Source organism: Channa argus, chromosome 7, assembly GCF_033026475.1.
Source record: "Channa argus isolate prfri chromosome 7, Channa argus male v1.0, whole genome shotgun sequence".
Lineage (NCBI taxonomy): Eukaryota > Metazoa > Chordata > Actinopteri > Anabantiformes > Channidae > Channa > Channa argus.
Genome location: NC_090203.1, coordinates 21,894,327 through 21,920,730, shown reverse-complemented (window position 1 = coordinate 21,920,730; position 26,404 = coordinate 21,894,327). Strand labels below are relative to the sequence as shown.

Genomic DNA, 26,404 nt, shown 5'->3' with positions numbered 1-26,404 from the left:
TGTGATGAGTCACAGGCCAAACCTTAGGCAACCGAGCTCAGGAAAGGGGAGAGATGTGATTTGAATTCAGCGGAGGGAAAAGGGCAGTTTATTTTAAGATGCCTCTGTAGCACTGAGTAGATTTGTCAGAAGTCATTTAGAGATGCTCCAGTGGAACTTAAAAATAAGAGGAATATGCAGTATCTGGAAGTGCACGTATATACACAAAAACATAACCGTAGTGTGCTGGATTCAGGTGTGGCTGGGGAGCTGCTTTGTGACATGCTCCATCACTTCTCCCCCTGTCTGCTCTTAACTTGGGTCTTTCCAATAAAAGCAGAAATACGTAGCTATCCAGGCTAAATCCCGGCTAACTGTTTGTCGTCAGTTTCTGTTTTTGTGGCTTACGGCTACTAGCTGTGACTTCATATTCAGTGAGCATACACAAGTCTCCTTAATCACTTATGAAGCCTATTCCCACATTTAGAACTGACTTTAATTGTTCTCCAATTAAACTGCAGCACATTTGTTTTGGTCTCTATTACTACTTTTAGAAAAAAAAAAAAAAAAAACTGTCCAGTCTCTGTAGGTTTAAACCAGAAGCTCTCTTCTTACATCTTTCCTCTGCATACTGTAACAAGAGCCAAACTAAAGTACGTCATACAATCTCTATAGCCTTGCAGACCACTTTAGTTGCACTACTTTTAAGCTGAAGGAGGGGAAAAAAAAAAGGCACTACACACTATACAATAGAGTAAAGTGGAGTGAACACACGGCTTCGCGTGGGAGGCCGAAGAGCACTGGCGTCTCATTGACGCTGCTACCATAACCTTCTTGTGAACCTGTGTAAAGTGAGCAGAACTGGCACCTTCTTCACTCCTTCCTAATACTTCCCATGAAAAGGTGTCAGTGCGCTGATTTCTGTAGGAATTTTCTGCCACCTAGCAAACTATATTTCATACTTGTCATACATGTCAAAAGGATTTCACCTACACTGCTCAGTTTGATATTTATATCAGCACTTTATTTTTTATATTCCCATTTATTTTACATACTGCAACAGCCACCGTTAAATAACTTTGACTGGGGTCACCTTAACCTGTGTTGTTGTCCTTAGATGTCATTGTCAGTCGGTCCGTCTAGGACAATGTTCATGTTTTAATGCTTTCTGCTAGATAAGGATGAGCTCAGACCACATTCATCATAATAAGCCCTGCAACAATAAATTCAGCCACTGAACTTTTTCATGATCACAAAAAAGAAATGTCACAGCAGTCAGCAAGTTAGATGCAATGGCAGTGGGAGATAGCTGTACATGCATATCTGGCTCGTAACTGCTGGCTGTTTCAAGCGGTTTTGTCCGGGCTAACTATTTATATATTCTTTATCTGTCCTTTAAGATATGGAATAAGTTACAGATGTGTGCTATCTTTGAAGTGGTAACACTTTTTTCCTCCAGAATTTTCCACCCACAGTGAATTACCATGCTTAACAAACCCATCCTACCACCCGAAGGTGCTGTCTCTGCTGCTTTCTCACCACTACTGCACGACGTGATACTGTACCCTCAGTGATAAAAAGGCAGCAGGAGCGGAGATAATGCAGACATTACAAAGAAAATAAAACACATAGAAAATCTAAAATAAACACCAACTTTGCAAGTGCTGCAGATGTAAACGTGTGCGGTCTGTTGAGGTTTCACTGGTTTCCCTCTGGTTGAGCAGCGTTTACCCTCTGGATGACATTGAAACTGCTGCTGCTGCTGTTGCTGCTGCTGGGGCTTCAATGTGAGTAAAAGCAATAAAACGTTAATTTGACTCTTCGTCTGTGTTCACCCCAGGTCAGTCACCTCCTGCGGCGCAAACCATCCCATCTAGCAGGATGACGAATAGAATTGGGGAACGAGAGAGAGGGAGAGAGAGGGTCGTAATGAGGAAGAAGGCCAAAGGGCCAGGTTGACTGTACTGACTGAATCATGCATATTCATCATGTGCCAGGGACTATGGTGTGAGCTCCATACTTAGGGTTTATGCTTGGGTTTTTGTACTGAGATTAGTTCACGAGTTAATTGGCTTTAGTCCTGTTGATCAGCCAGAACAAGCTGTCTAAAGATGTGAGCTTAAGCTTTGAGACACTATAAGCATTTAGGGCTTATATTGTATTGTATAGATAGAATTTAATTGATCAAATTTATTAGGTGAGCAAACGTAATTGGGAAATTAAAAGGTAATTAATAATGACAATACGTGTAGAAATCTGTCTTGTTCTGATGTTTTGTACATATTGTGTTTGTGACAATATGAAAAGAAATTTCAAAGTAGCCAAAGAATGTAGCCTCTTCAAGTTACCAGGTGGTTGTATAGTAGAGTAAAATGTTCAAGGTGAAGCATTTGCATACGCTGTCATTGGAGCTGTTAATTTGGTTCCTTACAGTAGCCTGCACAGCTTTTTTTTAAATGGTACAAGCTCAGCGTTTTTGTCAAAACTGTGGATGGGTATTTCTTCTTCCCCACTATTCCCGGTTTTCCATGACTCTGACACTTTTTTTTTTTTGGATGCTAACAAGATTTTTCTTTCACTGCACTTTACTTTTGTCTCTCACACACACCCTAGATTTTATATACAGTATGAAGCACATTGATTTCAGCTACTCTCCTTCTGTGCCATTTGTCACATAGATTAAAATATGGATTAACATATACTTGTTTTTTTGTTGCTACAGTTGCAGTGGAGAAATACGGCAACGATGTGAAACAGCCTTGAATTGATATCTTCAAGCTGTTAGTCAGGCAGCTCTACTATAAACACTCAATGCACTGAGACAACCCAATTATGCAACCCCTGAGATGTATTCATATCAGCTCTAGGATACAAATGTATATGAGCAGCAGAAATATCATCAAACATGCACAGTTCATCAAGTGTTTATTCTAGAGTAAAGCTGTCAGCACTCCCCAGTCATTTAAATGGTTCCCCGTCACTTTATTTCTTATCTGGCCACAGGTGATGAAAGCACTAATCTAATCTAATCGAGGGGGACACACAGACCAACCCGCTGCATATCTTGCTTCATTGATTAAGAGAGCGTAGTGGGAAAAGGAAGAAAAATAAAAGTGAGTCAGATTAGAAGCGATGCCTTCTAAATGATGGAAGACGGTGGAAGACAGTCTAAGCAAAAACTTGTGGGGAAATTTCCTATTTTTGTTGGATTTTGCAACTATAGGCCTGCCACCCCCAGCTGTGGTGAAAGCTGGCCACGGGAGTTGAAACAGAGCCTGGAACGTAATCCTGCAAAATATGGTTCTAAATAAAGGTGCATCAAAATTTCATTAGCTGGTGCCCATGCCCTGCAGGCTCATTTTCCCCACTTTCACTTGGTGACATCGAACCTCTGCACACTCACCTGAAATACTGTACATTTTGAATGATTAAGCCTCCTGAGGATGTGTACAGCATTGCTTCATTTATCTGCATCCCTAATTACTCTTATACTTTCTAAAAGCTACAACATGCACCAATTCACACATTGAAATAGCAACAAGTTTTAGACTGCATTTGATATTATGAGTCACATGTGTCACATGTAGATAGATTCTATTCCTGAGGTGTATAGCACCCACTATCATCATCCAGCTGTCAAGCACAAAAAGGTCAAATCAACAACAGAAAAAAAAAAAAAAAAGAAAAAAAAAAAACATGACACGACACGACGAGAACATTTTTGTTGTTTCTGTTTTTCTTGTAGATTTATGGCATCTAGCTAAAGCTGGACAGCTCGTCAAAATGAGTGACAAGTTCTAGGGTGGGAAACGGAGGAGGAGGAGGTGGTGGGTGGGACAAAAAAAAACACATCAAAGAGAAACAATGCATGTCGCATCCTAAAAAAAAAAAAAAAAACCCTGACCTGAAGCATCAATCTATTGTTTCTAAGTGTTGACGCTGTGGTGCTACACCCCATCACCAACAACTCACTTCGATTACCCAGTGCCAGCAAATAGTGACCAGTAATAAAAAACATATATGTACTGTGTACGAAGAATGTGAACTACATCTGTGTTAAATGCTGTTTGATGCGGGCGCCATCTTGTGAGGTATGCAATTTATTAACTTATTCCTGCTACAGTGGTTAGAATGGGTTTCCTGCATACAGTACCTAAACTAATAAATATATGCACAATACATTCACAATGAATCTAACGGTTATTTGAAATGTTAAAGGGTCACTGAAACACTGAAACACACACAGACACGAGATTCTCTGCCAAAAATCTGCTAATAACAAAGTCAAAATAAAAAAGCAACAAGCTGGTGGATGTGATATAACAAATTATTTGCCATCTATTGTTTAGTCTGTTTTCTTATGTCTTGAAAATCTGCATAATGCAATGCACATGTTGGTGAATGTTCATTTTCACCTAATGGAAATTAACAATAAGTGCTAGCGTGTTAAGCGAGCTAGGGTGGTGCAGAAATACAAAGCAGTTTGTTTTTTTTGTGCAGCAACAGCTGCTGAAAACATCACTAAATGCTATTCCAACATTTTGAGGTCTCATCTTTTGAGGCATCTTTGGTGTCTGCAATAAGACTGGTCATAGGCTTTTTGTCATTCTGTTAGAGTGCCACAGCTACTCTTACCACTGCCCCTTTCCCCTCACAACTCCAAACAACATCAAAATAAAATCTATTGAGCATATTGATGGGTTATATACAAGCAGAGGGCCCAATATTTACAAAATCTACTGGGTGAAAGAGGCCAAGCCTGCTATTTTGCAACACTTTCTTCATCACAACTGAAAGAGGGCCAATCTGGACCTTCCTCTGATAAAATCAGGAGGAGACACTCTGTCACGAATGTTGGTGGAGTACACTTGAATCGAACCGAGGCCATGCGCTTTAGAAAGCCACAACATAAAGTGCTTTGCTGTTGTCATGGTGATGGGGTTTATCATAGAGATGATTAGTGAATAGATCCCGAGGCCAGGATTCTACAACCTGTATTAAGGTGTAACCATGCTTCATCCGCAATAAATACGACAAAAACAGTGTCAACTTAGCCACAAAACTGAGCGATTGTGATGTTGTTAAGCCCAGTGTCGTTAATACTCACCCGGTGATCTGCATGTCAGAGCACAGCAGGTATGAATGATTTTATCTCTGGCCACTTCCTATCGACCAATACTCCACTCACCTCCATGCCAAAATCACAAATTCACTTCAAATAGCGTGTTAAGTCAATACAGTAGTCAAGTTGGTCAAATTGAATGCCTTCAATCGGTAAGTGCTGCTGGACTGAACAATGTTTCCATTGTACACAAAAACAGACTTGTGCAGTAAGATTGGGCAAAGCAACGTGAGTGATAAATCAGGACAGCCATTGTAAGGAGGACAGTGGAGTTTACCCTCCTAAATGTACGCAGGCACAGTTTCTAAGAAATTTAGTTGTGCTACACAAACAGTGGCACGTAGAATAACTTTGGCGCCACATTTTTCGAGTCTTACTCGGCACCAGCCTAAAGTTCTACAAATGTGACCTATGACATTTGACCTATGACCTTTTCCCTATTACTGATGCTGTCACTTCCTATGTCCAGAGTCAAAGGCTGACTCAAATCGCTGCTGCCATTTGTGTTGTTAAACTAAGCAGAGCATCAATCAGGGATTTTTTTTTTTTTTTTTTTGAAAACTTACAGTAACATCCACTGTGCGTGTGTTTTTTAAGGCGTACATTTCCTTTTATCATCAATAATACACAATCAAGTGTCTAATAAGCCAAAGAATGCACAAAACAAGGCTAAGAATTCTACTACATAAAGTGGGCTGGAGTTTTTTTTTCACCCATTACTTTCATAACAACTTTCACAGTGTATTGTACAAGTTAGAAGTAGGTAACATAATGAGCCATGTGCACTGCTTTAGAGACACAGTACAAATTCTGATTATACCTGCTGAGTTGTCCTGTTATTTGATTATAATGGACACCAGCCAGGCACTCAGAAACTAGCATTTGTCATGCCTGTGCTATAATTAAATGCAAAATCTCACTTAGTATTCCACTAAAATCAATCATGCACAGCCTAACCTGATGTATATTACATTAGTGACGCCCTCAAAGTGCAGGATAGATAATGGCTTTGAATGCATGTCTTTCATACACACATGATTCACCGCTTACACTGTTGCCTTCTGTCAAGGTCAGTTCAAAGAGAGTCAGCGTGTGGCGTTGGCACGGCAGACTGTTCATCGTGATTGGTTCACCAGACCTTTGCAGGGGGTTAACACATCCCAGCATGCACGCTACTCCCCAGACACCATTCTCCTACCACCGCATGCATAAGTAATGAAGTGCAAGGCCCCTTGATGTCAATCAACAGCTCACAGCTACAGACGGTCAGATATCCAATTACTTCTTATGAAGGTCAGGAGGAGTGGGGGGGGGGGGTCAATGTCAGATCTGATAGTTTGTTAAGACTGTAATTACCAACGTGTCATTATATGCTTAACTAACATGATGAGGATGTGACATATTGATCACTTTATAGATAAGGGCGTGGATAGAGGTCTATGCCATGTCATCATGGTGTCATCAAGAGTATACTAAGAACAAACATAATGTGTACATAATGAGAGAGTATGACACATAATAATAAAAGCTGTTTACTTTGCAATGAGTCATCCGGTGACGCGACAACAGGAAGAGACCTTTCCACAGTGCATCACTATAATGTGACACCCCGCACTCTATGCAGCACATACAGTCCTGTATATAGCCCATTTCCTTGCAGTGCTCTAGATGAACATTTGCTATTTAACTTTAAATATGAAAAAGCTGTGGATAGATTTGCGGGAAAAACCCATCATCAGTCCACCACGTGGCCTCTAACGAGTCCAGCACATATTGCAGTAATTTTATTAAAAGCCCCACTGAAAGCAATTACTGGTCCAGCGTGACACCTTCACACTGTCTCTCCTAGATCTTGGTGCCATTGCCAGCATGACAGTTATTTCCTTTTCCTGTCCTGGCAGCTTCCAACAGCAGCTGGGAGGAGCTGGTTTTGAAACATGGCTGACAGAACACAAATTACCCTTGGTGACAGGGAAGATGAGGCTGACTGTGTCAAACTGAAAACCTGGGGTCAGGCTGACAACATTAGTGGTGGAGCTAAGAGAGACCTGCACCATTTATAAACTGAAGACAGAATTCTATACATTCTTAATATATTCAAGCTGATTTGAATAGTAAAGAAGAGCACAGGTTGGAATAAATACTCACAGGCAAATACTGTGGCTGACAACATGGTAACAACATTTCTCCAGATATTAAAATGAATCTTTGTCCACCCACACTGGTTAAAATCTGGAACTAGAAGCCGTGTACAAATCCTTTTGACTGGAAAAATTATAAAAATAGACACTGAACTAATCTTTCACACCTGTGCAAAAGTTGCTACAAACATGCCTAGCGTCAGGATTATGTGTCACTTTGGCTTTGTCACTGGTTATAAACTAGCCAGCTTGTGTTGGGAGTGAAAATAATAGCAAATGATTGGTTTATTACAAATAACATGTGGATTTAACTGAATTTGCTTTAAGATTAAATGGTGCGATTATAAAGAGGCAGTTGAGGTGCCTTCCCTTTCACTTTCATTACACATGGGGTTGAACAACACTGTTTAACTGGCAGTTCATTGACCACATATGTAGCAATTTGCATAACTTGCCTGACCAACTTAACTAAGCTAATCCATTTTGGTGATGATTGATTCATGCAGCTTCAGTGATTTAACCGATTGCTTTCATTTCTGTGCAGTTTATTATGCATTTATGCATTATGGATAAAGAGGATCCAAACTGAGAGAAAAAAAGAGGGGAAAACGTTCCCGGACCAAATAAATTGAGGATTAGGTTGTTAGGTGAGCACATGTACAGCTCATACTCATTTATGTGTGGCTGCTGCTCTCCCTCCCTCAAAGAACACAGTCACCCCAGACACCGTGAGAGCACTTTCACTGACAACTCTCTTCAAGACCGAAAAATGAAGGTCTGCTCAGAAACACTCTTTATCGGTTGGCACATTATTACAGAAAAAAGTCACTAAAGGGGTGAGAAAGTCACCAAATGTAGTGAGAAAAAAAAAAAAAAAGAAAATTACACAGTTGGCAACATTTGTCTCCCACAGAATTTCATAGCAAACCAGAAACTAAGTTTAAGCCATCAGCGATCAATTCTCAATTAAGTGAGACAGTGACCTCTTTTGAGTATCCAGTTCTTATATAATCCATGACAAATGATGTCAAAACCATGACCACAAACAAGGACGAGAAGCATGGAAGAGTTTGACACATGTGAACAGGTGGCTAGAGGTTGAATTACACAATTAATTCTCTTATAACTGAGAAAAAACATTAACCATCCTTAGCTGGTGTCACGTTGATCAAGCGAACAAGTGAATTTTAACTCTTGACTGATTATCAGGCTGAGGTTATGCTGCACATTTAAGCAAAATTAAATGTTAGAAGAAGCTATAGTAAGGGAGCATTTAAATTACTAACCCAGATTAAAGTGCTGGTGCATCATCGTTCGTAAATGTTCTCTTTCAGAATCAAAGACTCCGATTAACAGTGCTCCAGTTACATTTTAATGAGCACATTTAGACACAAACAATCACGCTGTGGATATGCTGCATTCTCAGCTTATCCATAATCGTAAACCAGTCCATTTCAGAGGAGGAGAGTGCACTAAACAAAGTCAGACGCACAAGTTGCTAATGCTTTGCATTCATTATTCACGCCTCGGCTCCACACTTCATTCAAATCAAAAAGGTAAGCTGCTCTGCTAAAATGTTTGATTAAATTTAAATCAAAGACTTAATTATGTTCTCACATTGTATGCAAGTGTAGTTGGAGACGACTCAAGGGAACCCAAGAGGAAAACCAACATTAAAAAACCCACAGATAAAGCCACATAGCAATCTCAGACAGATACACAGATTTCCTCAAACACTTTGTGTTTCATTCAGCAGTTTAGCGAAGAAGAAAAATGCTTTGTTTCATATTCAGCAGAAATGTGAATGAGCTTTTGGAGTCTTTGAATTTCAAGATGGCAGCCAATTACAGTCACTTTGAGCGTATCGGTGTCATCGACAGTGCTGACACAGCTCCCTGAAGATGGAAAGCTGGCTTGGTTTAATCATCTTCTAACCCGCAGTCTGATGATCACACACAACGCAAGGAGAGCAGTGGATGGAAGCAGTGTTCGGACTGAATCTTATTACAAAACTGGAACCTCCTCTAAACACATGCCTTTGTTTTTAGTGTCATCTCCTCCTGGTGGCAGACAAATACAGAATAACTAACTAAACCTTATGCATCTAACCGATGCGGTGGCAACTCCTCTGTCAATCTAAATCAAGATTAAGGAGGTGAATGTCAGTCCAATCTTGCTATCAATATAAAAGTCTTTCACATCCCTGTGGTGTAGGTTGATGTATGATGTGATTGGTAACATATATCTCATGTAACGTTGGCTGGATTGTAAATGGTCCTCAATCCACTGAAGAGGAGGCAGAGCCTGTGCAGGATTACAACAGGAGGCACTGATTTGCAAATCAAGTATTACAGTACCTGTAACTGATTGTAGTGGAAAAACAACATATTAAATTTTAAAACAGAATTTTGATACTTTAAGTGATATCGCATCACTTCAATTACAGCAACAGGTTGTAAAAAATGCACATTGGGCAGTACAAGATGGGAAAAGGTGTGTAATGCTAAAAAACAGCTGGTGGAGCGATCTCAAAAAGGTCTGTACCATGATGGGTGCAACTGTGTGACCAAACAGTTCAACAACTTAAGTTGTTGTAAAATTGCAAAGAATTATGGAATTTCATCATGTTAATATCAGATTCAGAGAATCTGAAGTAATCTCTCACAGGAGACAAGGTGGAAAATCATTATTGAATAGCCATGATCATAAATTCTCACATAAATGTGTTTTTTCCTCCCTACAATGGCCTGGTCACAAATAATACATGATACATCAGTGGTTTCCCATTGAAAAATTCATGTATGCTGCAACTTCTGCACAGGACCTTCACATATGTTAAATAACTGAAGGCTGTGAAAACAAATTAGGTTAAAAAGGTAATAAGTCAACAAATTATTGATTCACAATGCACTGTTCTATTACCGCTCATGAAATTAATTATTCAAGAAAACCTCATTTGTGTGTTTCAGTGGGAGAACGAATGGGCTGTCCTCACCAATGTATGCAGTGGTAAAGACCCAAGCTGTAAACTGTTCCACTCAGCATTAAAACAACACGGAAGAAACAACCAAGAGCATTTTGTTGTGATCCGGGTAACCAACCTCACATGTACTAGAAAGCAATGTGACCACTTCCACCATGCAGACAACCTCCAGAAAAGCCAGAGTGATAAATGATTTACACAGACTGTACTCTACCACATGCCACATTAAAAATAGAGAATGTACACACAACCAAGGAGCACTGTGAACTGGGTTTCCTAAATTTCCTTTAAAGGGTTTAGTCTGAGTATTTACACTTGTGTTAAAAGGCTACTGTGGCGCTTTCTATTTAGGAATGCGGTGGATGAAAAAAATAACAATAATCAAAGGTTGTATATGGATTAGGATGTTAAGTGTCAGGTTATTTAAAGTGACTTTAGCCTGAACAAACAGTAAAAGCGGAATGTTTTTTGTACTGTGACCCAAAATCAACCCTCAGCTTTCTTCACATCAATGTGTCTTATCACATTCAAAGTCATCTGTGGAATGTAGCTGACCAGAAATGTCAGTAATTATCAGAAGAATCCATTTTAAAATGCCCTGAGAGGTTTTTTTTTTTTCAATGAGCACATGAGAATAGATCAAAAGTGACGTTGTGCTGACCTTTTGGTGCTGAACATCTTGGCAGAGTCTTCTTTCTCCTGCTCCGTGGTTCTGGAAGGGTCGAGGTTTGATGTGGAGTTTCAAACCTGGAGCGAGACACACACACACACAAAGCAAAATAGAAGAGAAAAAAAGAGATATGAGTGAGATTTTCGGCATCAGAGCCAAGTCTCGCCCTCAAGTTGCCTGGATGCCTCGGCCACACTGACCTAACAACCTCCATTAACTGGCCTCAAGCTGAGCGAGTCAAATTGACTGGGCATGGCGGGAGGCAATAAGCAGGGGGCATAACTCAGCCAAGATTACAAAGACAGTGTATGGATTCAAATGGCACTTTTCCAAATCATTTCCTGCACCTTGTCACAACAGCACCCATTTCAAAACACAATTGAATTAATTAGGGCTGAAGCTCAACTGCAGCAATAAGGAACAATTAAAATGCAATTAAAATGACGGAACTATACATCTGCTTGTGTAGGCAAATGTGTCACATGCAGGCCATTGAATATCACAGTCTCTGAATCCGGTTCTCTCTCTATGTATACATCTGTGCTATATATACATACACACCACACTGTGTAATAGCTGGGAGTTAGCCTCTGCTCTTTTATATAAAGGTTATCAGAGACTGTGGAGGTGGAGCTGGAGAAAAAGAAGAGAAGGTTCAATAATTAATGCTGAGGTCTATGCAGGCCTCACTTCTCACCCTCTCTTGTCTGTAATGAGATGAGTGGAGGGCCAGAGGGAAGGAGGGAGGAACAGGGAGGGAGAATGGGGTGATTAAAGTGCCCAGCTCAGCCCCATCTTCCTTCTTTTCCTTTCAATCAGTTAGACACAGACACAACCACCGTGTCTCATTTATAACACCTGGAGTGTGTGTCTCTCTCCCCCCCCTCCCTCCACATACTGGCAGGGAGCAGAGGGGAGCTGGATAAGCTGGCATAAAGGTCACAAAGTAGTGTGATACTGGAAACATCTGTTAATTCATTCAGGTGACATGGAAAACGCTGATGGATGGAGTCCTGTCAGTAATCCAATGCAGTGCAGAACCAACATTTGTGGCTTCCGTAAACTCACACACACAAACACACACACACACACACACAAGATTATTTCATCCTATCATGTTTTGTAGAAAAGAAAGTATTTAAAACACAGCCAGCAGTTAAGTTGAATGGTTGAGATGGGGGTTAGTTTCAAGGTATGACGTATCCTTGATAATCCCATTATCTGGATTAGGGATTAGTAGTCTCACTTTTAGAAGCCAAACAAAACAAACATTTTAGATAAGGGTGAAAGCTGTTGTCAACAGTTTGTCACTAGTTTCCTGCTCCATCAAGGGTGGTTTCAACACCGTCTGAAAAATAGAATAGAATAAAAAAAGTTACAGAAGTGTACAGAAGAGTCCACAGTGATGCTACTGATGCTGTGAGGCCAGATTTAGACACCTAGGAGGCAGAAAGTCACCTAGTGAAGCAGTGTGTCTGGCTGATGTGGTTTTTAGTTTTAGGATTACCACAACACCAGAGGTCTATGGCACAGATAAATAAACTAATCCAGGCTGCAGACGGACAACTAATCAAACATGAGTTTGGTTATTTGTCTGTATAGCGATTATGGAAAATTACATTATAAAATGAAATTATGCTTATACTTTTTTTTTTTTAAATCATAAAAGTTCAGCCCAAGTCCGCAAAGGTAGCCTGTACTGTACAATAAGACTACGAACACAGTATCTTAATAATACTGAAAATGTATTAATCCTCTGGGGACCTTAAATGTCTGTACCAAAAGGTTGTAAGTGGTTAAGTACATTTACTTAATTATGGTACTTAAGTACAATTTTGCCGTTTTCCATTTCTTGTTACTTGAACTTTTACTCTACTTCAATTATTTTACAGCTTTGTTTATAGTCACTTTTTGCAGATAAAACATTCTTCAGACAAAAATCACATTAACTGGGAAAATTTGATCTATATTAAGGATTATCCACCTGTCAGTTCTTAAATTGGTTAAAATCTGTTCAAACTTTTCCAGAGGTATTACCTAGTCTTTTGGAATGTGTTTCAGGCTAAATCAATATGCTACTTTGACCCTATATCTAATTAATCACCGTAACATTTCTGTGCCATAGTTTTCCCATTTGAGAGTTTGTCCAATTTAACTGGTATAGATTTGTGCATTTGTAATATCAATGGCATCAAATTCAGTTTTATTGAGAATACATTGGTTATTCACAGAGGTACTAATTTTAGACCTAGTACATTTGTACTTGAACTTGAGTAAAGGATTCAAAGTAGTATTTCTATATATAGTGGTGTTTTTTTTCCCTTGGGTAAAAAAAAAATGCACTTTCGTTTAAGTATTGAGTTTGTGTACTTCTACCACCTCTGCCTGTACAATAGCAATCTGTACAACAGTTGTTGAGCTATGTTAGCTTTGCAGACCAAAAAACTGCAATATTGCCATGTACCAAAAATCATTTCACTTCGAGCAGTGCAGTACATCATCTGTTAACAGGCTCTGTTTGTACACATCTAAAACATTTTATAACCATTATGGCATCAGGGAGCCCTGAATGAGACATGAAATATCTTGCTTGTAAAAGCTGCAGGTGTATGCACTATTATAAAATATTTCCTTTCATTGAAGTAAACTATTTATCTAATCAGAGGAAAAATGCAAAGCCCATGGAGTGCACAGAGACAATTTCCTGTTTCATTGCTGTTAAAATGTGACTCATCCTTCACAATGTTGAAGAGTTTTTAAATCATCACACAGTAATACTTTCCCAAACCCAGCACTGCCGCAAGAAAAGTAAGTAACTAACTGACAAACCCTTTAAAAAAAAAAAAAAAAAAGCCTAACTTTTATAAAAGCAATGTCCAGTCAAATGTAAGAAACTCAAAACATGAATTGACATGGACTCAGCTGCTTTGTTATTCATGTTCTATTTATTAAGAACATTTTTACAGAGTCGATGCTTATTCTCCAAGGTCTGACTTGTCTCTCCCTGTACACCATGCTCAGTGCAGCAGAGACTAGGGAGTGACAATAATAACTTCCCATCAGGGGAACTCACACATAGCCCACAGGTGGCTGCTTGAGTGGAGGAAGGAGCACTAATAGATGATGGCAGCACTATACTGAGGAAGTGAGCAGTCCACAGAAAGCTTACACTGGCTGTCCCAACCAAAAGGGTGTTCAGTATGTGAGCCTGTGTCTTCAGTAACTGCTTCGACATTTGTTGTTGAGCATTCTCCTGATGAGGCCTTAAGTACCCTCTTGGTTTGTTTCCTCCTTCTGACCTCCTGGACCGATACACGTCTTGCTCTTGGTTTGATCCTCTAAAGGACGATTAACAAGTTCATTTTCTCAGCCTTGATAACTTAAGCAGCCAAGTTAAAATTGTTGTCTTTGTAATTTTTTTTTTTTTACCTGGTAATATCTTATGTCAGCAAGTGCAATGTCATAGGCAGAGTTTCCTCTGAATTTAACTTTGCAAATGTGCCACTAATCATTTTAACAATTACATGTATAAAAAGCCCATAAAGTTGAATTAGGTATTAAAATGAACTTATCTGTACTTTTAATTGTCTTTCTGTACTTTACACAGTCTATAGCACAACAGTGCACCACTGGGGACCTGTACTCCCCACGGACACAAATGCACCTTGTCCACTTCCATCTCTGTGACAAAAGAACATAGTTTGAGGATGTTTTTCCTGCTGAGCTTCATTAAGCCAGCCTTGTGTTTCGGCTTAATTGTCTCTGGGCATGCAGAGCATCCTGACAAACACTATCAGCATCCATGCATGTAATGGACTGAGGCCAATCTTTCAGACGGACACGGGGACAGCAGGTATAGCTGTCTGCACTTCCACTGAAAACTGTACATCAATGACACAGGGTGACATGTTCACGGGCAGCTTTGAGCTCCATGCTTAGCAAAGATGAGCTAAGCATGTATTCAGTGGACTCTTAACACAACAAACCGCAAAGAAATAGGATCAAATGCAATCTCAGTCAAAGGAAGTCGGTAAACTCCATCCATTGTGCCACTGCGTTTACAAATGACGGACGAGCAGAGAAGGTAAACGAAGAGATGGGCTGTGCTGTTCCTCGATGAAATCCAGAGCGTAAGGAGAAGTGGAAGTATTGATCAAGGGGAGGATTAGCTGGCCCAGCATGCAGCTAAATCAGTAGCAGCCATAAGGAAGCGCAAAGGAAGGAAAACAACACAACCCCAGCAACATAGAAAGCTGACACATCATTTTCAAGCAATGCAACTCCACTTCCCCAGTTTGATACACCTCAGAAATATAAAAAAAAAAAAGGTGTGACAAGAATGAACTGTGGCTGTAGGTTTGAAGGGTGAACTTGCATTTATATATTAAAAAGTGATGTGAAATACTTTAAAGTAAAGCATTTTGTAAAGATCTCAAGAGAAAGCACCACCTAATGAAGTATTTGTTAAGTATTACATTCCAATACAAGCTGGCCAAAATCTAAATCTGTCTATCTGTAGCAGGGGCATTTCAATTAGGTCCCAGTTTGCTGCAGTGATATGACTCATCTTCCCTTCTGTTCTCCACCCAAGTCCCCTGGTTGTCTCATTGTCTGTACCTCACCATTGTTTACATCTTTGCTCCTCCACCACCTCATCTTTTCTTTCTCCCCAATTCAATTCCTTAGCTGTGTCTGGTGGCGCACACAAAGCCTGATTGCAGTATGCTTCCTGGACTAATAGGGGTCACATTAGCCTGGCAGGAAACACAATGCCATTATGGAAAAGCTCAGTGAATTACTGGCCAATGCATATACACCCTCTCCGTCATTTTTGATTCTCATATTTGCGTCGAACTAATGGTCGCGATGCATGGTTTTCATCTTCTCTGGGGCATCTTGTCTGTGTCTCCCAAATGGCAATATGCTTGAGGTCAGCGGTGTCATTGTTGGACTACTGGGTTACCCCGGGTGAGCACGTTTCTCCTGCAAATAAATCATTTCAATGTAAAATTTCCCAGCCTCGTATCGGTGGGATAAACTGCCCAAACACTGCATAGTCCAATTGTACTTCTGTACTGACATTGATCTTATAATCTCACTTCTTGAGATCTTTTGACCTCAGAATATCAATACTTGACTTGGAAATTGTTTTAATGACTGGGTTGATTATATACAAAAAAGGACAATACAATAAAATATAAATGTAAGATAATTACTTTAATATGTTTTGGGGCTCACTGCAACTAATACATCTGGGCACTATACCACCTCCACGTAATAGAGCACCAGGAGGCTCGTTCTGGCCTGAATCATAACAGCTATATCATTTATAATAAGCATGTGATATTAGAGCCACAGTCTATGCTTATGGGAAATCCACCAAGAGTGGGAAATATGGAAGGCTATAAATATTTCTTAAATTACCATTTCAGAATGGTAGTTCACACTGGCTGAGTTCATTTAATATGTTTTGTGAAACCGTTAGTATCCAGTCCAATAATGAATTTAAAATACAAGATAACGAGGTTAAATAATAGCGTGCTTATAAAGGGAGCTCCCTGTAAAACTAATAGTCTGTGAATTTATTTTTTGAAAATGAAAGCTCTCAACGGATAATATGGGATACTAGGCACTATGGGAGACAACATTTCCAATAACCTTGGTGCTATTCTATGTTTGAGTGCAGCTAAGAACAAACCTTAAAAAGTAATAAATGATATTTGCATAATGCATAAATTATTTATGCATTATTTATTCACTTTGTTACCAGGTGTCAAATGTAAACAGTACTGACCTTATGTGGTCTGCAAGTTATTTTCTGTTTCCTGTTGTTGTCCTTTCACTTCCAGTCGCTAGTGCTGGTGACACTAAACCCATCAAATAAGTGCTGGTTTGAATCTGTTCATGCTGAATAATTTAAAATCTAATTACCAGTATTTCAAGTGTTGGTGTGGATGAAGCATAAACATAGAGAGCACAGGGAAACAGTGTCCCAAAAGGTCGAAAATTAGCAAAAGAACACCTTTAAAATTAACAAAAAACAAAATTTAAAAAACAGGCTATTTAATGCTTTGTGTTCGTGGCTGATCGAAAACTATTTTTCCAGCTGTGTGATGCCAAAAGTCTGAAATTTAGCCCCACCCCACCAAAAAAAGATATGGCAAAATAATCTCATCTCTCAACTGTTTTTCTAGAGCTTTCAAGCAAATGGCTCAGGTCTCATTGTCAAGTCACTGCACACACCCTCCTGATGTACTTGGTTGCTTGTACAACATTATAACACAGTCCCTAGAGAAAACATTACAGCACAGAAACTACTGAGAATCAGTTCACTGTCTACTTAAAATAAGCCTCTGCCTTCTTGAGTTGATCTATTTCTGTTCTGGGAGTGTTCCTTAGGTTTCTATATGCACATGATCACGATGATGATGATGGTGATGAAGATAGTGTTTTTAAAAAACAGAAACATAACCTCAGCTTTCCAGTGGAGCACCTCATTGCACATTATGAACAAGTGCGAGGACACTGTCAGTTTGTGTTAGGGCTGTGCACAGTTGGTTTGGGGGACTGCTGAGTAACTTTCCACTGTAAAAGTAGGCTGACAGAGACAAATGCTCTGCTTTGATTCAGTCGGCTTTTAAACAATGTCCCAAAGCGAAAGCTAAGGCAAAATTTGCTCAACTTAAGTGATGGGGTCTTCTTACCATCAAGTTACATGGTGCAGGTTTTTTTGGTGTCTGTCATCTGGCTGACAGATTAGCAAGGGAATTCACTGGGATCATGCCCTTAATTCAGACAGATTCATCATAAAAGCCTCCGCCTCAGCAGGGGTGACAAACGGGAAAACAGGGGAAGTGAGCCCACCTTGTGAAACTTTATAAACCATCAACATCCAAAGAGTTCCTTGATCTTATCCATATAATCACATGATCAGCCCCCACTGGCCATGCAGCAAGTTGATGGCGAGGACAGGAATAAAAATGGTGATTTGAGCTTAGCTCAAAGGAGGAGGAGGTAGAGAAAGAGACATAAGAGGGAGGGGGGTGTTACTGGACTGGGTTGTGGCTTAGCATGGCAAATCCTCTATAATCCTCCAACCAGTCCCATGCTGCCGTTTATGTAGGTAAATCTATTATAGACCGAGACCGAGCCGGCCCCCAGTACCAAGCTAGCTACACGTTCACCTGTTCGGTTTCTACGAGGACTGCTGAGGGTGTTTATCCTGTGTAAGTGTCTTTTGAGATTATCATCATTAGACGGTGGGAAACAGTGAGGGAGTCAGACTAAAGAGAAGAAAGTCACACAGAGAGGGGTGAGAAAACAAATACTTCCTCGGGGTATTTATACCAAAGTGAGGAAGGGCTGCAGGGACTGGGGGGTGGGGGGCTGTGCTATAAGCCACAGTCTGGCTGCGTGATCACAGCTTCCTTTTAGATACAATATAACATCATCAGGAATATGTGGAACCTTCTTAGTGACTCCAGATCCACACTTCTACATGTAAACACTATGCGTTTACGACGACCTGCACCTGACACTAGGCAACAGAGTGGCATAAAGGTAGTCATCCTGTCTGGAGAGCTCCGGATCCTCTTTGTAATCAATGTCCGAAGCTGCTGTGGACCCATAAAGCAACATAATAGAAGAACGTATTTCTTGGAAGCTTTAAAATTCATTTTCAGCTGGGTTCCTGGAATCACATTACAACAGAAGGAAACAAATCACCGTGTCACTGCCCCTGTCATTATCTAATTGGTTTCTTGTGAATGCCCGACTCCATCCCCGTCGTCCCTCTCTCGACTCCCTGTCCGTCTCCCTCTCTCTTTCTGTTAAAGCTTTGCCAGATCACACCTTTATTATTAGAAAAAAAATTATTCCAAAGAAATTCTGTATTACCAAAACAGTGAAAGACTAATAATTGCAAAGGCTTGAAAATACATGAGCAGTTTTGTTACTGGCACCAAGGGCAGAATTCAAATGTACGCTGGGACTGTGGGTGACAGGAAACCCACAGTCCTATAGTCTCAGTTCTAGCGTAGAGCTTCAGATACAGTTGACTGACAAGATTTAAAAACTTCCTCCATGTCTCTTTAAAAGTGATGTACTGTAAGAAATAAAAAAGATGCTGAATAGTACATTGTAATGTATTGTAATAACCCATGTTACTTTATACTTCTACCACATTTATTTGACAGCTGTAGTTCCTAGATACTTCCAGGTATAGACTCTACGAACAAAATATAATTAAATAAATGATGATGTGTTATTAAACTTGCTCCACCTTTACTAGCTGCAATATTAGTGAAAGTTACACATTAATACATCAACAAACACAAAGATGAGGCACAACATTAACACCACCTGGTGGTGCTAAAATTGTGGTGGACAGGGATCATCATGGGCCCACTGACCGGTCTGCAGCTACACAGCAAGGTGTGCTGTTGTGATACCTGTCAATCATGACCAGCACTATGCTGACCCTTGTTCACCCCATTATTAAAAGCACCAGATGGATTTAAGGTTGTGGCTATAACAACAACTTAACGTTGGGTATTTTAATTATATTTTAATGCAAGTACTTTGGTCCTTAAATTAAGTCCTCAAATTAAGTTTTGAAAGCAGGAGTTTAACTTTTCCACCGTAGTAAAAGAATTTTACTTTTACTTAAAGCTGCAATATGCAACTTAAGCTGTCAATATGGCATGAGACTTAAAATCAGTCTACTGTGCAGCTCTCCCTCTCCACTATGCTCCACTATCCTCTTCTGCAGTCTGTTATCCCACAACATGCAGTGCACAGCCCTTCAGGAAATACTCTTTATCAAATTACAATAAATAAAAAGCTAAAAAATGTAGCTTATTCTTCTTACTTCTAATATATTTAGAAGTTGCTACTGCTTTGAGGGCCCAGCTATATTTGATGTTTTATCAATGCGTACTTGAAGACAATGGCAGCATCTTCTGCATCATTTGTCGCCTTTCCATTACAAAGTACTGGCTTGACTGGACTTTATGTCTGGAGGACTTAAAACGTTTGCACCGAGGGGGTAATAACCCCTGTTTTCCACAACATGAAAACTGTGTATCTGACGCCTGAGTCTGACATCACAGGAAGCTTTGACAAAACCACTCCAAAAGTCCTGGAGCATATTTCTACTAAAAAGATATTTGAAAAAAAGTTACAGACTGTACCTTAAAAAGATCTGATCCAATCAGATTCTTCCAGCTCTATTTCCAAGCGTTCATTGAGTTTTAACATTAATTCATTTTTGGCATTTATTAAGCAAAAGCTATATACATAACACTTTATTTAATTTGTAAAATACTATATTTTGGGAGTGAACAGCTAAAACGTCCTTCTGAAGACTGAACAAAGTGCTATTATAATCATGGGCCAGATTTGTGGCTTTCGCTCATGATTAGAGGGAGGCTGGTTTTAGAGATTTATTATTTAAGATCATCATTCTCATGTGGCATTATTGTGTCTGAAATGCTTCTTATTTCTTTTTCAGTGCAACAAGTTCAACAAAGTCTCGAGGTGAAGTGAGGGTTTGGACATGGATTAGTACCAGCCAGTTATAAAAGCAGATTTAAGGCATTGCTTCCATATTCTGTCTGATATAGGAGCTCTTAAAAAAAAAACACTGGAGAACCCTATGTATTGCAAATACATCAAATATTAATTCCTCACTGGCTACATGGCACATTTAGGAACACATGAGAACAATTAAGGTCTCAGGGAGAACATTTTTTCCAGGATCAGCCATTTTTACATTCAACTGCAGTGCCTGGAAACCACCGACTCCCTAAGGATCCACTTTTATCTGCACTGAGCCACTCACTTATTTTCGTTTATGTTATGAAAGGTTAAAAGGTTTGTGCTAAATATTGTTATGGGGAATACCTCATTTAAAAGTATATAGAGGCAGCATATTAATGCTGAAATAATGTTCCACAATATATGTTTTCTTGAAAACAACTTTGCCTGGCAACAAGTCAGATGTTAGTGTATTCCTCAGGGAAGCACACAAGTTCCTACCTGAGAGCTGTGTGTATGTGTGTGTGTATTAATGAGGCTGCAGAGATGGACGAGATAGTTGCAGCTGTTAAAACATCACTTCTTTCACTGAAAGATACTGAATTTTGTTGAGGTCATCCTGAGAAATATCACCTTATAAGCAAAAAGGCAAAACACAAACAGTTGGATATACTTGAAATACAGATGTGGAACGGAAATAATTAAATTTGTTCATTTTATTATTTTTACTAACTGAATATAGCTCAGTTTCATCAACATTAATCTTAAAGCAGTAATCAATTGGTAACAGCAAGCACTCACTGATGATGGCAGGGTGAAGGATTATGAAAGCCAGCAGGAGCATGCATAATTTGATCATGAGAGTCATTATTCAAGGTGCGTGTGCATGTGTGTCTGTCAGCGCCATCCTGTACAGTAATGACAGGGGTGAAGTTGTTTTCACTAATGTCACATTTTTGATAAGTGAAATTTAGTTTCATCCCAAGAGCTTAAATTTCAAATTTAAATCAGTGTAATCTGTCGGTCAAACTTTATTTGTATAGCACATGATGTTCTAGTTAGCACAATTGTAGGTGCTTTAAATAATGAAACCAATAAAATAAAATAGATAAGTCCAACATACCGTATATTGATGAGCAGGAGAAGACGTTTCAATTTTACATAATCCTCATAAATTAGTGAGTAACATAACAAGGCATTTCTCAGGTGACATACAGTATGTTTTACTCCATGACTTGAACTTTGTTATGCACTTAAGCTTTAAACTTTAAACTTTAAAACACCTCACAGAACTTGAATAAACTATTCCTTGTGCATCCGCAAAGCACAGTGTCTCTGGACACTACAGCTCCCCTCTCGGCCCCAATACCTGGAAATGCTAAAGCCACTCTGATGCCCTTTATTAAAAAGTATAATAAGGGATTATGAAGCCTTGACAATATACATTAGAGGCTTCAACCAACTGTACCTAGAAGCAGATCATTCTTCACCTTATGGGGCTATACCTCATTGCATTATGCAATAGTGTAATAGGCTTTGCTCCATAGCCTTCTACTCTGCAGGGGGGAGTTTTGGGCGCACTCTGATAACTCTGTTCATTAAGTCTCCCTTCCTCAGAGCTTTAGCTGCTGAGGAGTGAACTTTCCACACCCCCACATAACAGTGACCTCAGAAAACATTTAAAGTAGACGGACTAAAGTAAACTCAATCAGCAACTCATCGTAAAAAAGACCTGCTTACCAATAGATTTTCCTATAATAAACCTACAGGGAGTTCCAGACTTCTTCTGCTGGGTTATTTATTCACATTGCCTGCAAATGCATTTCACATGTAGCACAGAAACAATGCTGATTCGTCGAAAGGCTAAAAGGTGGTTTTACTATACTGTCAGAAGTAAAGTTAAAAAACATGCATTCAGTGTTTCTGAAGGATTTCAGCGACGCCTTCACCTGAATGTCACCTGCACCGTCCGGAAAGATCAGAAGAAGCAGCATCCTTAAAGAGCTATTTTTAAACCATCCATGGCTCCTGAGCTGCACGGCAGCACGGAAACACAACACTTGACGAACATTAAACCTTTATAAGGAAACGACTTATCCGGCCATATCAAAATATAAGCCGGGTGAGTGATTTGGGAAAGAAGGCGAACATCTCTGTGCGTGAGTACTTACTTTCGGAGGGACGTGATGCGACGAGCCGCTTCAGACGCTCGCAGACATGGTCGGACACACACGACTTCGCGTTGGAAGTGTTTGCTCGTCAGGCGTGCACCGGAGCGGGAATGTACACAGAAGCAGACATGCGGAGTAATTTGACCTTCTCCCAATAGAAACTACCATCGCTGAGACGTAGGTCAGGGGAGGAGCGGACCATACCAAGAAGGCGTCCCGGCAAGGCGGGCGGGGGGGGGGGGGGGGGGGGGAGGTGGTGGAGGAGGAGGAGGAGGAGGAGGAGAAGGGAGAGCTATCCTGGTATGTGATGCAGCCAGAGGCGAGCAGTGAAGAAAGTGCAAATATGTGGAAACACTACGGGAAATAGTAGAATATTTGAGATGGAAAATTGAATTTCTTTCATTTACTCACTGATGAATCCATGTTCTAATGGTTTCATCCTCACCCTGATTCTCCTCAATACTTTTTCAGTACAGAATAAAGATATTAAAATATTAAAAAAGAATTAATTTTATAATTATCTTTTTATTATATAAATGAGATTATTGAAATAGGACACACGCACGCACACACGTACACACACGTATATATAGTATAGTGCATCCTAATATAAATTGATGTCTACTCAATACTACTCATACTAACTCACAGTGATGAACTAAACACACTTTGGGATTTTGCTTTATGTTTAGTGTTTGGCCTTGTGGGAAGACAATCGCATATAAACCACTGCCTCTTATCCAGTGCAATGTCCTTACACATTATTTGTTATGCAGGATAAAACAAGAAAATTGAATATTGACATCACAATGGCTCAGTGTTGGGGCCAAAGAAAACATCTACCATGAATTAGAAAAGTTGCTGTTTGTAGTTATACATTAATTTAATATTTATGGTACATAGTTTTGTACTCTGTGTGCCTTCATTGTATCACGACCTTTTGAGTACAGACATGTATCAGTTGTTGTATAGACCAAATGCAGACCTTTGCCTCCTTGGCCACATGGAAACCAGAAGCCTACAATCCACTGAGTTGGAAGCTGCATTTCTCAAGTATAAATGAAGACTTGTTACTGTATTGATTGATGGTGCACTTCAGCAGCGAGGGACTAAAATCAATGAACGCTGCATGGTGTCTGAACACTGAGGCCCGAAGACTGATGCCTGTGATGCCTATGCTCCTGAACACCCCAGACCACACTCATAAATAAATGAAGGAGACAGTGGATTTCCTGAGATGTTGCTGTTTTTTGTCAAATAAAGAGGCTCTGTGCTTCTTTTCACACTAACTAATATTTAGGACAGAACAATGCCCAGTAAGACACTCAATTATATGTACTATATAGTGTTTTTTCAAGGAACCTCAAACCCATTCATCAGAATAAAGGCATTTAATTGTAGTGTGTGTGGGTACAGTATGTGTGCTTTTTCTTGCACAAATTAATTCGATTGAATCAATTTGTTAACTTCACATTTCAGTATTTATTTCAATATTAGTGAAATGAGTTAAAATTATTTAATATTAAATATGCTTTCAAGGCCTATTCCCTGTAATGTTTGATAAAGCTAAAGAGAATGATCAAAAAAAAACTTTTATCATATCGAGTCATATGTGGACAATATCTTAAAATGTTGCTAAATGTCTCACTTTGACACAATTGCTGGCAACATCACAGACTAGGTTAGTACAACTGAACTGAATTGAATGGAATCAAAATGACTTTGTTCTAATGGCTCCTAGCGAGTGTGTAAATTGTATTTGTAGTGATACTGTGTGGCAGAGATGTACGAAGAACATCTATTCGGAGTTAGTGATGAGAAAATGTTTAAATGCTATTCATCAATTTAAATGTAACTAATAGTAAGCTGTTAGTTGGCTTTAGAGGGACAGAAGGTCTGCTGAAAGATAAGAACGTTGAGTGTGACACTAGCAACCTTAACTCCAGGCACAGCTATGAAAATGTAACATCTAACTGGTGTTGAGCAGGTACAGTTCACTGTCACCATAAAAACTATAGTAGTAAACATTTGAAGTACTTATCTTTAAACAAAGAGATTTTTATTTATTCTAATTATTTGTAATTATTTTATTTACACCTCCACAGTTCTACATTTCAGAGGAAAAGCGCTTTTTGCTTCTCATTTCTTCACGACAGTTGCTTTGCAGATTAAGATTTTAAGCAGAAACGGAAATGTGCAAAGTAGACTTTTAGTTTCATTATTCATTCATACAATATGTATGTTCAGTTTATAAAACATATATTTAAACTACTAATCAACCCACATTTCCATCCCTTTAAATCACAGCTGCTGCTTAGTTTTCCCTTGAGCTGGAGCTTTGGAACATCTTACCACCATTCAGAGAGACAGATTTAATAAAGTCAAAGCAACATGTTGTGAGATATGAATGCCCCAGCAGTATTTGCCGATGCCCTTTGGTGATAAAGCTAACCCTGTGCAGAAATGTCACCCAGTTAACCTGCTGTATGTGAGAACCGATAAGACAAACAGGAAATGGCTTTTTAGCCTCCTGCCATGCTATCTCAATCACAATTTGATTTCATGTACACATAGTAGCATCACCTGTGTGTCTCTCTCTGTGTGTGTGCGTATAAATTCCCCCTATGATGTGATTTGTCTTTCTAAGGAGTTATTTTTGTAGTGTTTGAGATCAAACAGAAAGCAGAGAGCAAAAGCCAGCAGCATTGCTTGGTAAAGAGCTGAAACTGGACAGGAAAAAACAGGAGCAGAGAGAAATGTGAGAAATGTCAGAATAACAAGTTATTATTTCACCCCAGCTCTGCTGGGCTTCTCATTTCCAGCAGCTGACCCATCACATAGTTTCTGCTGTTTGGGAAAGGCACTGTGTAATTAAGCATTGGTTTGCCTGGGTCACCACTCAAATGTCAAAGTTGGTATCAAGGTGACTTGGCAATGCAGAGATGCCTCTTCAGCTGTGTGCACCAGCAGTGTGAAGATGTCACATGTGGCCTGCGGACAAATGTTGTTTATGTGCAATATGTAATTAGAATAGCAAAGTGTACAAAGCAGCAAACTGTAAAGAACATTCTGTTTTTGTTCTGTGGGTGCCAAAGGCCATGGTGGCATCGTGTTAATCCCAAATATACAGAACTCCAGTGTTATTTTTATTAGTTTTAACAACAAATATATATATATACATATATATACATATATGTATATATGTATATATACTAGTCTGTATGCCAGTGGCCCTTCCTGACGCAGCCCTCCCCAGGTTCTACCGGGCATGAGACCAGGGCTACGCAGCTGGGGATAGGAATGAGCTGTTCAGTGGGTTCAGTGTTTTGCCCAAAGAAACTTCAACATGTGGTTGGGAAGAGCGGGGCACGAACCGGCCAACTGAGCCACTGCCACCCACACCTCATATAAAGAATGTTATTTAGGGATTACACCGACATTTTAATATACCTGTGATTTGATATTTTAAATAAAATCAAACTTCAGTCACATTAATCTCTAAATATGGGTAACAGAATGAAATATCATAGAATGTTTTGACTAGAAAAGTTACAAGAAAATAGACAGAACATGTATTTCACAAGAAAGCAATCATATGAACGCTTTGTCGGCCAAAGTTCAAACACTGTTGTATGTTTGATTTAGAGCTGTGTCACCCATTGGAGTGAAGCCTTAAACCCTGCTCCAATAATCCATGGAACAAACTAGAAATAACAACCCCTAGCTGGGCAGTCAAGGACATCATGCAACGTCAATTTCTTTCTGTTAGTGTGGCCGATCTTGTTATTAAGTTTCAATCTT

The 26,404-nt window shown here is 39.6% G+C and overlaps 1 protein-coding gene across 2 annotated transcripts in view; it reads right to left on the bottom strand.

The window, feature by feature from the left end:
* Positions 1-22,760, bottom strand: part of oxr1a (oxidation resistance 1a) — a 141,551-nt gene extending 118,791 nt beyond the window's left edge. For both annotated transcript variants that reach the window (XM_067508913.1, XM_067508915.1), the window contains exons 1-2: positions 22,604-22,760; positions 10,887-10,972 (exon numbers count right to left, since the gene is read on the bottom strand). In XM_067508913.1, coding sequence (XP_067365014.1) covers positions 10,887-10,903 — 17 coding nt within the window. In that variant the 5' untranslated portion in view covers positions 10,904-10,972; positions 22,604-22,760. The remainder of the gene's footprint in view (positions 1-10,886; positions 10,973-22,603) is intronic.
* Positions 22,761-26,404: the final 3,644 nt, after the last annotated feature.